Source organism: Trichosurus vulpecula, chromosome 8 (assembly GCF_011100635.1).
Source record: "Trichosurus vulpecula isolate mTriVul1 chromosome 8, mTriVul1.pri, whole genome shotgun sequence".
In the NCBI taxonomy this organism is placed as follows: domain Eukaryota; kingdom Metazoa; phylum Chordata; class Mammalia; order Diprotodontia; family Phalangeridae; genus Trichosurus; species Trichosurus vulpecula.
The window spans coordinates 93580386-93592765 of record NC_050580.1 but is presented as its reverse complement, the minus strand read 5'-3'; the positions used below and the strand labels follow the sequence as shown (position 1 = coordinate 93592765).

General features: G+C 38.6%; 1 protein-coding gene across 2 annotated transcripts in view; it reads left to right on the top strand.

The window, feature by feature from the left end:
- Positions 1 to 11006, top strand: part of DENND10 (DENN domain containing 10) — a 29201-nt gene extending 18195 nt beyond the window's left edge. For both annotated transcript variants that reach the window (XM_036736404.1, XM_036736405.1), the window contains exons 6-9: positions 1252 to 1352; positions 2992 to 3099; positions 6890 to 6984; positions 10669 to 11006. In XM_036736404.1, coding sequence (XP_036592299.1) covers positions 1252 to 1352; positions 2992 to 3099; positions 6890 to 6984; positions 10669 to 10845 — 481 coding nt within the window. In that variant the 3' untranslated portion in view covers positions 10846 to 11006. The remainder of the gene's footprint in view (positions 1 to 1251; positions 1353 to 2991; positions 3100 to 6889; positions 6985 to 10668) is intronic.
- Positions 11007 to 12380: the final 1374 nt, after the last annotated feature.

Genomic DNA, 12380 nt, shown 5'->3' with positions numbered 1-12380 from the left:
CTGCAGGGCAAGAGCTGTCTCATATTTACCTTCATATCCCTAATGCACAAAAAAGTGCCTGGCACATGGTAGTTGCTTAATAAGTGCTTATTAATTGATTTACACTGTTGCTACCCTAGGTTCCTTCTATTCTATGAGTGCCTCTTTGCAGAGTTGGTGTCCTTAAACTGATTACAGGATACTGTGTTGGGGAGGGATATAGGTCTTTCACAGAGTCTCTGTCTCTCCCCGGACCCAAGACATTGTAATTAATTTGAGGCCACAGATTCTGTTAGGCTCTCCTGGGTTTCTGCCTTCTACCCTCAGCAAAGCAACATCTCTCTCCATTTTCTTGTAATTCTTTGTCTGGATTTCTTTTTTTAACCAATATCACATCCAATTTTATATTATACTTTTTTTTTTTGGTCTTACCCCTTCTTAAAGTTCTTTGAGTGTTAGAGCTATGCTATGTATTTTTCCAGGACCTTCTTAATGTTTGTTAAATTTGGTCCCTTCAAGTCAGTTGAGTATTTTTATACTATATATATTTTTAAAAAATCTATGAATTTCAAAATAATTTTGGGACATAAAACTGTGGATCACGTCCGGGTTGTATGTCAGTGTACCAGGCCTGTTGTCAGTCTTACTGGCTGATGGAGATTTTTTTTCAGTATTTTTTTAAAAGGAAAGTTATAGCACAATTTAAAAAAAATGTCACTGCTGTTTTAAAATACCAACTTTAGCCCCTTTATAAATGAAATTGACTTCAAATCTGAAGTTGACACTACCGCCCTTTGATCTTATTCTTCTGTGTAATTCTAATTGATGATGAGTTTGTATTGATCCTGTCACTCACTAGTCATTTTCACTGAAAGTAGCACAGGGGACCAGGGGGAGGGTTGGGAATGGTATGTAAGGGAGCATCCTGAGTCTGCAGCAGAGGCTCAGAAAGGCTGAGACCTCATTAGTACCATACTCTTACTGACTTAAATTACCAAATGGAAGACCTAAAATGTTATGGTTTTATGACTATAAAAGATTGCATGTTGAAAAACAAATATTTTAATTTGTAGGACAGAAGAAACACTGCTTTCCAGGTCTCTAAACTCGGGAGTTGGCCCAGATGATGTCTAAGGGCTCTTTCTGCTCTAAAACTGTGTGCTTATGAGATGGTCCCTAAGGACTCTTCCAGATCTCCTTTATGCTTGGTATCAGGGTTTTTAATTAGGTCAGCTAACTCTATTATCCAAACTCTTGATCTGATTCCTGCAGGACTCTGCCTGCCTTGGTATGGCATCGACAGGACTGGTCGATTCTTCATTCATACGTGCACCTTAATGCTGATGAATTGGAAGCACTGAAGATTTGCACAGGTAGCAGCGATGTTTACAGTGATAAGAAAAATGTTTAAAGTGGAACCAAGGGATTATAACATAGAGAGTCTTTTATTTCTTGTTTAATTCAGTTTGTTAAAGATTTTCACTTGTTGATGTGGGCAGAATTTTGTCAGAGACTATTTAGTTCCTTTGGCCATTATTATTATTTTGTTTTAGCCAAATCGAAAAGATACTGTGGGGGCAGCTAGGTGGCACAGTGAGTAGAGTACCGGCCCTGGAGTCAGGAGGACTTGAGTTCAAATGCAGCCTCAGACACTTGACACACTTACTGCTAGCTGCGTGACCTTGGGCAGGTCACTTAACCCCAATTGCCCTGCCTTCCCCCCTCAAAAAAACAAGAAAAGATACCGTGTACATTAGTCTTAGGTTATTTAAGAGTCTTTATATTCCCTGTCATATTCTTTTATTCAGGAAAAGAACTAAACTTCATCTTTAAGATGAGGCTATCGGGCATGTATGACCACTAATAACTACATCATTGCCTACCATGTAATGGTAATTATCACAGTGCTATGTAACAACCTGCATTTGTATAGGACTTTAAGGTTTGTAAAGCTCCTTTCTCACAGCAGCCCTATGAAGCCGCCATTTCAACATGATTCGGTGGTTCTGCTGGCTTTACCCCCTCCCCCAATGTGTGATTTCATCAGTATATGGAATTCTTGGTTAGGAAATACCCACTCCTGATGCAAATCTACAACTTTTTTGCAGTTTTTAGACTTGGAGAGAGGACTGGGGCATCGGGAGGTTATGGCTTACCGCAGTTTATTCTGCCAGTGTGTCAGAAGCATGACCCGAACCCAGCTCATTCTGACTCTGGGGCTAGCCCTCTGCCCACCGTGTCACACTTGCTCTGTTTTCTGGTGACACTCTACATAAAATAATACTAGGTGACTAAAGAAAAAAAAATTGGATTTCAAGATCCCAAAGCCTGCTAATGTTTGGGTTAGCTGGTTGAAAAGACCTGCTCTGAGAGAGCTAATCATTTGAATATGGTTTTTAAAAAACAGCTGCCCCCCCAAAGAGAAATTTCAAAACAAACAAAAACTTCGTTTTTTTTTTCTTTCCACTGTCACAATTGCTGATATGAATAGCTGTGCGTTATTTTTAATTGTTTTCTAAATTACATTTTATTTTGCTTTCACAAAGCTCTACTTTCTTTCCCTTATCCCTCCCCTACTGAGAGAGCAAGAAAAACAAAACCCCAGCTACCACAAAAAGAGCGCCTATAAATATTTTTGTACATGTGGGTCCTTTTCCTCTTTCTTTGCTGTCTTTGGGGGTAGAAACCTGGTAGTTATTCCTGGGTCAAAAGGGACTCACAGTCTTAACATCTCTTTGGGCAGAGTTCCAAATTGAATAGCTGTGAATTAAGGGAACGTCTTTAATTCCTCTCTTGGTCCTCTACTAAATCCTGAAGTTGGGACAGTTTGAGTGGTATGATTTGTGAAAGTGTGGTGGGGCATTTCTAATATGATCTCCTTCATGAATAAAGCAGTTCAGTACAGTAGTAGTCGCAGAGGTTTTAGACATTGTTCCTTTTGACTTGTTCATAATCGGACTGTTCTCCCTGCCCCTCTCCAGTCTCTGAGTAACCTTGCTCTTTGTTGCACAGGTTATATTGCTGGATTTGTGGACCCTGAGGTGAGCAACAGACCTGATCTTTATGATGTGTTTGTGAATCTGGAAGATAGTGAGATTACAGTTTCTCAACCTGCAAAAGGTTAGTTCTTTGTTTTGTAACTTTGTTAACATAGGACACATGCCAAGAACAACTGTATCTTTCAGGTTGGTTCTTCAAGAAACAGTACTTCAGGAACTGTATGACCCACTTTGTAGGTGCTGGAGAGATTTCATATAATATATTGTCTATCTAACAAATAACTGCTGTTAGACCCAAGAAGCTGGTGTGTCTTGTCCTCTCATTCTCTACTAAGGAGGTCTTTCAGCTCTGGATCGATTCCTTCTTTCTGTACAGGGTCCAGTCCTGGTGGAAGCCCAACCTCTAATGAGAGGGGTTAAGAAATCCTTCATCAAAATGCTTGGCTCTTTATACACCCATGGAAAGTTTATTTAAAGTTTGTTGTTGTTTGGCTCATGTCTAGTGCCTCCCCAGAGAGAGGAATAGAAAGGTACTCTGTGTATGATGTAGAACAGGAATTTATTCTTACACAGAAAAGAAACACAAAATGAGCTCTCATCAGCTTGTGTTAACAGGAAGATTTAGAATAAAATTTGGGAACTTATAATTATCGTCATGCTCAGTGTGCAGTGACAGAATCTTAAATGAGTGATGGTAATAACGGCTGTCGTACTCTGTTGGGAGGTTGAAACTTAAGACCATAAAAAACACAATTCACGTGCCAGGACTATCCACATGTGGCCTGGAGGCTGAAGGTTCCCCATGCCTGGATTAGGCATTTCAGATTTCACCCTGACTCTGCACCAGCCCATCACAGTAGGTGTCCTCTGGCAAGCCAGGCCAGGATGGGGCTCACTATCCAGCTAGAGGTCATCTTTTCTAGGAGTGCTGTGGTAGTCACCAGGGATTTCTTCCAAAGCACAACTGACAACCACTGATGACCCAGAAATCACCAGGCCATTTACACTCACAAGGCACGTGGCCACCTCAAGAAATAACTATGATGAGGTAAAGGAACACAAAGTAGCCAGAGGCCCAGGCTTAAGCTCACCTGACTGAGTTCCCCAACTTGATGACAGGGTGAAGGAGGCCCAGCATTGCCTCACATGGGAAGGCCCAGAATTACAGGGTGCTGACAGTGCACATGTGGTGGGAGGCAGCTGGCAGACAAGCTCTGTGTATTCTTAGTATAACGACTGGTTACACGGCCAGAATATTTCTTCTTCAGTAGCTTAGCCTAGTTAGTAGGGTGATGCAGGTGGTACCCAATGAGTGTGAATGCAGGAAACCTGAGATTAAACAGACTTCCCTTAGAATGAATTATAAATTCAGGCTCATCAAATTTTCTGGTTACCTGTATAAGAAAATAAAGGTTTTGGTTTGGTGGGTTTTGGTTGAAGTTGGTACACCTACACTGGTAGCTTCTGACCATGAAAATCACAACTTTTCAAGTCGTTTCTTCTTGAAAAATCATGGCTAATTGAAAGTCAGAAAAACACTTGGAACCACTTGAGTTGCTGAATTATAACACCCAGGATTGTCCCATTTACTTGCAACTATCTGGTTTTATGAATGTTATCCCAATTGGAGTCGACAGAACAGTATTTTGTTATAACTGTATTTGGAGTGAAATACTGTTATTTCCTAGTTAGAAGACAAGAATGTGTATAACTGAACTGGTTCCTGTTGATTGTTACCTCCTGTTTTTAGGGGGCTTTTGTGCATCGATGGCACTATGTGACCTCTCTAGGGCTGAGAAGAAATGTGTCTTCTATAATACTCTTGCCAAGCAAGACAAATTTTAACAGCATAAATTGTGCTTATAAAGTAGTAAGATTCCATGTAGTAGTTATTCGAGAGCCTTAGCTTGGTTTTATTTTAAGAAAAAGAAATAAAAGGGGCTTTTCTACTGAGAGCAAACACATTTTTTTTCTTTGATTACACGTGGTAAGTCATGCAAAACATATTTATGTATTAGCCATGTCACAAAAGAAAACACACAAAGTAAAAAAAAATATGCCTTGATCTGCTCTCAGAGTTCATCAGTTCTCTCTCTGGCGGTGGATAGCATTTTTCATCATGGATCCTTTGGAATTGTCTTGGATCATTGTCTTGGTCATGGTAGCTAAGTCTTTCATAGTTTATCTTCCTTACAGTTTTGCTATTACTGTGTACAATGGTCTCCTGGTTCTGCTCACTTCACCTTGCATCAGTTCATATAAGACTTCCCATCCTGCTAATGATTTCTTATAGTGTGACAGTATTCCGTCACAATCATATACCACAATTTGTTCAGCCATTCCCCAATTAATGGGTATCCTCTCAATTTCCAATTCTTTGCCACCTCAAAAACAGCTGCTGTAAATAATTTTGTACATATAGGTCATTTTCATTTTTCTTGGATCTCTTTGCGATACAGACTTAATGGTGGCAGAGTCAAAAGACATCCACAATTTTATAGCCTCTTGGGCACAGTTCCAAATTATTCTCCAGAATGTTTGGACGAGTTCACAACTCCATTAACAGTGCATCAGTGTACCTATTTTTCCACATCCCTTCCAACATTTGTCATTTTCTTTCTTTTTCTGTCATGTTAACTAATCTGCTGAATATTACCTCAAAATTGTTTTAACTTGCATTTCTCTAATTAGTAGTGATTTAGAGAATTTTTTTCATTTGACTATTGATAGCTTTGATTTCTTCTGAAAACTACCTCTTTATATCCTATGCCATATCAATTCAGGAATGGCTGTTTTTTATAAATTTGGCTTTCTTCCTCACATAGTTGAGAAATGAAGACTTGCTATAAATTTTTTCTTCCAGTTTCTTGCTTTCCTTCTAATTTTGGCTGCATAGGTTTTGTTTGTGCAAAGCCTTTTTAATTTCATGTAATTAAAATTATCCAGTTTGCCTCCTGTGATCCTCTCTATCTCTTGTTTGATCATAAACTCTTACCTTATCCATAGATCTGACAGGTAAATTTTTCTATTCTTCTCTAACTTACTTATGATATCATCCTTTATGTCTAAATCATTTATCTATTTTGACTTTATCTTGGTATACAATGTGAGACAATGGTCTTTGCCCAGTTTCTGCCAAGCTACTTTCCAGTTTTCCAAGTAACTTTTTGTCAAATTGTGAGCTCCGAACTTAGATCTTTGGTTTTATCAAACACTAGATTACTCTGGTCATTTCCTACTGTGTGTTGTGTACCTAATCTATTCCACTGATCCACCACTATTTCTTAGCTAATACTCAATTGTTTTCATGATTACAATTTTCTAATATAGTTTAAAATCTTGGTATTGCTAGGTTGGCTTCCTTCACATTTTTTTCATCAATTCCCTTGATATTCTTGACCTTTTGTTCTTCCAGGTGATTTAAAAAATTTTTTTTCTGGATCTATAAAATAATTCTTTGGTAGTTTGATTGTTATGACACTGAATAAGTAAATTAACTTAGAATTATCATATTTAGTATATTGGCTTAGCCTACTCATGAGCAATTAACATTTCTCCAGTTGTTTAAATCTGCTTTTATTTGTATGAAAAGTGTTTTGTAATTTTGTTCATTAATCCTAGGATTTGCAGCAAGCACATTTTAGAAGAGCAGCTAATTTGAATTTTGTTTTCCCTTAGTTTTAACATGGAGTACATGCATTACTTTCCTAGCATGGTATTATTTTTCCGTGACAGCAAAAGTCTTTGTGGTTGTTATTTGTATTCTGAAAGTTTCCTTAACTACTTATTATGTTCGTAGACATAAGGGATGATTATTTCCCGTATGTCAGCAAACATAGCTAGTAGTTAAGGAATGTTATTCACAAATTTCCAAATCTCTACCTGACATTAATATTCTTGGTATATCACAGAAGCCATGACAATGGGGAAACTACACAAAGAAATCGGGCAACTAATTGTTCAGTCTGCAGAAGACCCAGAAAAGTCAGACAGCCAAGTGATTAAGGTAATTCTTTGATTCTCCAAATCAGTCAGTGCACAAACATTTTCTAAGTGCTTCTGATGGGGTAGGCAGTGCAGAAGCAGAGGAGAAGGAGAAGGGATGGTGAGAAAGGTGGGAAGAGAATTCGGAGAGAGTACTGAGAATATCAAAGAAGAGAGAGTGGGTAACAATGTCAAATACTCCATTGTGCAAAGGAGGATAATGATTGAGAAAAGGCCATCAGCTTTGTATAAAGGTCATTGATTATTTGGAAGGAGTCATTTCAGAGGCATGGTGAGTTTGGAAGCTGTGGAGGGGGTGTAGGAGAGGAATGGAGGTGCTGCAGGTAGATCGCTCAGCTAAGAAGGCAGGAGGTGTGGATGCTGATATAGGAGGATTCTAGGGATGGGGGGATCCGATGAGGATCTTTGAGGATGGAGGAGATCGTGTAGCCTGGAATAAAGGATGGAATAGTAAGGAATGATGTCGGTGGTTAGGTGAAGGATTGGACAGGTGAGAAGAGGAGAAAAAGTAGTTCTTGATAGCCTCATTTTTTTTTTCCCAGCAAAGATTGAGGCAAGGGCCTCAGGTGAGAGGGTTGGGGGAAGGGATGCTGTTTGAGGAGAGATGAAAGGTTTGGAACAGCCATTGTGGAGAGTAGGATAGAGAAGATAGTCAACCAACATTTGTTATAAATGCTTGCTATGTGCTGAGTATTGAAGATACAAATACAGGGTCCCTGTCTTCAGGGAGCTCACTTTTTAATGGGGGAAGCAACATACAACCATTGTACACATAAGCTAGATAGTGGAAGTGGAAGACAATCTCAGAGAGAAGGCTGTAGCCAAGGTGAGGGAGAGGAGCCTACGAAAGGCTTCTTGCAAAAGCTGGGATTTGAACTGAATCTGGAAGGAAGCCAGGAGATAGAGATAGAGAGCATCCCAGGCATGAAGGACAGACATGGGGCTGGGAGGTGGAGTGTTGTGTTCAAGGAACAGCAAGAAGGCCCTCATGCCTGGTTTGTAGAGCACGCAGATAACAAGAACAAGCTCAGTGAGGGGAGTAGTGACCATGTCAGCATTGTGCATCAGGAAGAACACTTGGACAGCTGTGGTGAGGATGGGTGAGAATGGGGAGACACCCAAGAGAGGGAGACCAGGTGTGAAGCAGTGGAAACATGTACCAGGGCAGCAGCTCTGTGATAGGGAAGGGGACGCGTGGAAGAGATATGCTGGGATGGCAGAAGCAATGAGACTCGGCTTATTGATTCAGTAAGGTTGGCTCCATGTGGTGATTGGGGGGTGAGATTTAAGTTTGGCTTTGGGGCACCAGGAGGAGGATAGTGGTACCCTCCACAGTAATGAGGAAGGTCAGAACTGGACATTGCCAGGATGCCTGTCAGTTGGGGAATGGCTGAACAAGTTGTGGTCTATGTTTGTGATAGAAGCCTACTGTGCTGTAAGAAATGATGAACTGGGTGATCTTAGAAAAGCATGGAAAGACTTGCACGAAACAATGAAGAGGAAATGAGCAGAACCAAGAGAACAGTGTATACAGTAACAGCAGTATTGAGTTTTTTTCCTGTAATAGTATTTTATTTTTTTTCCCAATTGTAAGTAAAGATGGTTTTAAACATTTTTTTCTGTAAAATTTTGAGTTCCAAATTTTTCTCCCTCTTTCCTCTTCCCCCACCTCAAGACAGCAAGCAATCTGATATAGGTTATACATGTACAATCATGGTAAACATATTTCCACATTAGTCATATTGTGAAAGATGAATCAGAACAAAAGGGCAAAACCATGAGAAAGAAAAAACAAAGAACAAAAAAAAAGTGAAAATAGTATGCTTTGATCTACCTTCAGACTCCATAGTTCTTTCTTTGGATGTGGGTAGCATTTTCCATCATGAGGTTTTTGGAATTGTCTTGGATCATTGTATTGCTGAGAAGAGCCAAGTCTATCATAGTTAATCCTCACACAATGTTGCTGTTGTGTATAATGTTCTCCTGGTTCTGTTCACTTCACTAAGCATCAGTTCATGTAAATCTTTCCAGGTTTTTCTGAAATCTGCCTACTCCTCATTTCTTATGGAACGGTAGTATTCCATCCCCAATTGATGAGCATCCTCTCAATTTCCAGTTCTTTGCCACCACAAAAAGAGCTGGTATAAATATTTTTGTACATGTGGGTCCTTTTCCCATTTTTATGACCTCTTTGGGATACAGACCTAGTAGTAGTAAGCAACATTGTTTTGAGAACAACTTTGAGTGACTAAATCATTCTATTATTAATACCCAAATTAACTGCAAATGTCCTCTCTGTATATATACATTATATATATATATGTATGTATATATACACATGTTGATGTATGTATATCTATATACACACTCACGAACATATACACATGTATTTGTACCTAATGGTAGCCACCTGGGGTGGGGGGACTAGGGGAGGAGGAAGAAAAAAAGAAAAGAAAGTTACATGGTAACTTTGTTGTACATTTAAAAGGAATAGCAAGTTGTACATAATAGATATGCAGCTTCAGGTGCAATCTTTTTTTCCATTCCACTTTGTTATGGAAATGCTTGTTTTATTTCTTAAGCTGAGAATAAAAGAAAAGAAAGTTCAGAAAAGGGGAATTTTTTGAGGGAAGATTGCAATCAGACCCTACTACTTGAAGTAAAGCATCTTGAAATAGAATTATCTACTCTCTTTATATTATTAGTTAGTACTTTGTAAATATGACATTAAGCACACCACCATTAAAGAGGACCAATTCCATAGGCAACTTGCTTGCTGGGCAATTGACCCGGGGTGTTAAAAGTGATGTTTCATACCAGTATAGTGGGAGTGGGTTGTTACATATTAGTAAAATTATTACAAAGTAGTGGTCAGGGTAATGTTACATAAGATATGCCTAAATAGTCAACCATTGGTGAGTCTATAAGTTATCTGCATTCTTTTCTTCTTCCTTGCCTACTCCCAACCTCCCCTCCCTCTGATTGGCTGATTACTTTATAATTCAATTAGAAAAAGTAGATAAGGAAGAAGAAACAAAGTAGAACTGTTTGTTTTCATTCCATAGAAGAGGAAAGGTTGAATGTCTTACCTAACTAAGGGCCTGCACTTAGTAGGTTGCATGGGAGCCCAGGTCTCTTCTGACTCCCCACTCTAGCATTCTTTGCACCAACACCTCTCCAGATTATCCTCCTCAGATTACCTACCTCCACAGATTGTGTATGTGTTTTACATCCCCTCATGAGAGGGTAAGTTCCCTGGAGGGCAGGAACCATTTCATTGTATTTATCTTTGTATCCCAGCTTATTCCATTCAGTGCTAGTCACAGGTCAGTAGGTCATTCTTGGCATGCATGTATACATGTACACACATGAACCCACATACAAATCCTAAGCACACATACTTCTGTGCACTCCCCCAAGCACCCACACACATACACCACAAGCACACACATCCCAAGTGCACACACAAGGGCATGCACATACACACATCCCAATCACACACGCAGGTGAGCACACACACACACACCTGAAGAGCACATACATGGATGCGCACGTGTGTGCACACACACATACCCCAAGCACATGCACACATCCACTAAGTTGCCTCCCAGTTATTAACTTTGGTAAAGAATTTGGGCCTAAGGTTTTTCGGTTCTAACGTACACATTTCTTTCCTCTGTTAAAGGATGTTTCACTTAAAACAAGAGAAATCTTGGCCAATCTGGCATCATTTGCAGAAGTTTCTGATGATGGAGAGAAACCAAAACTCAGCTTTGAGGCACTGAAACAAAAACGATTTCCACCAGCTACGGAAAATTTTCTGTGTCATCTTGCAGCTGCTGAACAAATGCTTAAAATCTGATTTCACGATAGATTGTATAGCTGGTGGTCAGTACAAAGCTCTTCTTTACTGTGATGCTCCACTAATGTCAAATTCTAAAAGTAGCAAAGGAAAAAGTTCTATTTTTAATGATTTATTTGAAGGTTTTGACATTTGATTTGTAATACACTGATGCACCTCTGGAAACAGTTCTCATTTGCTCTTTTCTCACAGTTTTATAAAGTCAGTAGAGTTGAACAAGATGATGAACTACCACAAATAATGTTACAATTTGGATCCTAGCATAAGAACCAAATGAACAGATGCTTTTCAGAGTTACAGAAAACCAGAAAGCCTTCAATTTATAATACAAAAACGGTCCAGTTTATCTCATTACATAGCCATAATAATAATAATGGTTTATTTTCAGTAAGCAGCCTGAAATTTTGCTTTGTAATCTTCTGCGAAGAACTTGACTTCCTCATGAGGAACTCTACTTTCTGAGCCAGACAACAGAAATTCTGCAGAATTGTCTCAAAGATCATTAAAAAGACACTGCAGGAGCACTTTCTTGTATAAAACCGTTCATTTTCTTGGCCTTTAAACATTTTGCCTGTAATATTGGGTTTGCAGAGATTTTATACTTAGGAGTAGACAACTTTAATAGTTCATATTTATACTGTTACAGGATTAAGCATCTGACTTCCTAAAGCTATCAATATACTTCAAGTAACCTTGTACTAGAAATACTCCTGGGGAATGGAGGAAGAGATTATCTGTATATCATACATAGATGTCTGTGTGTCAGAAATAACTTACAGTAAATGCAGAGTGTGAGAATCACCTCTTTGCTAGAGCCAAAACTTAAGGAACCATTTTAAGGATTTCATTATAGGTAATTTGGTTATATGGCAAAGCAACTATCCTTGTTCATGTACTATAATTTTTTTTTTAATAATCGGAAAATTTTTTTAAATTTCCAAGTTGGCATGAATGTTCAGACTATGTGTGCCAGTTATTTTGTTTAATGTGGTCATATATTTGCTTTTTCTTAACATAGCACTGACATCTTAAGAATCCTTTCCAAGAAATAGACTCAGTAGGGAATTTAGTGAAAAGCTTCTTTCACTTTCTTCTTCTGAGTGTTAGAAGGCTCTTAATCAAACGTTTCTTTGTTTTTCATTTTGGTCTTTAAATTGAGAGGATGTTTACTAAGGGGAACCAAGTGAAAACTAAATCTGCACTTTATAAAAATGAATAGCATGAATAACATGTTTATTTTGTGTCTATTTTGTTCTGAGTCCAATTTGCTACTTAGCAGTTTTTAAAACCACAGATTCATTATGATATTATTAAATGCAATTATTTTTGATACTCGATAAAGATTTGGGTGGTTGAAATCTATCTTCCCTTTCATTTCTTGTTAACTCTGACCAAATGTGACATCATGAGCAGGATTATTGAAAAATTGCAACCACTAAGCAAAAAAATATTTAAATTGGACAATTAAAACCTTATCTCTTGGCTTGTTTTGTAATTTTATTCTGTAAATTATACCCCTAGAAAAGTTGGGACTT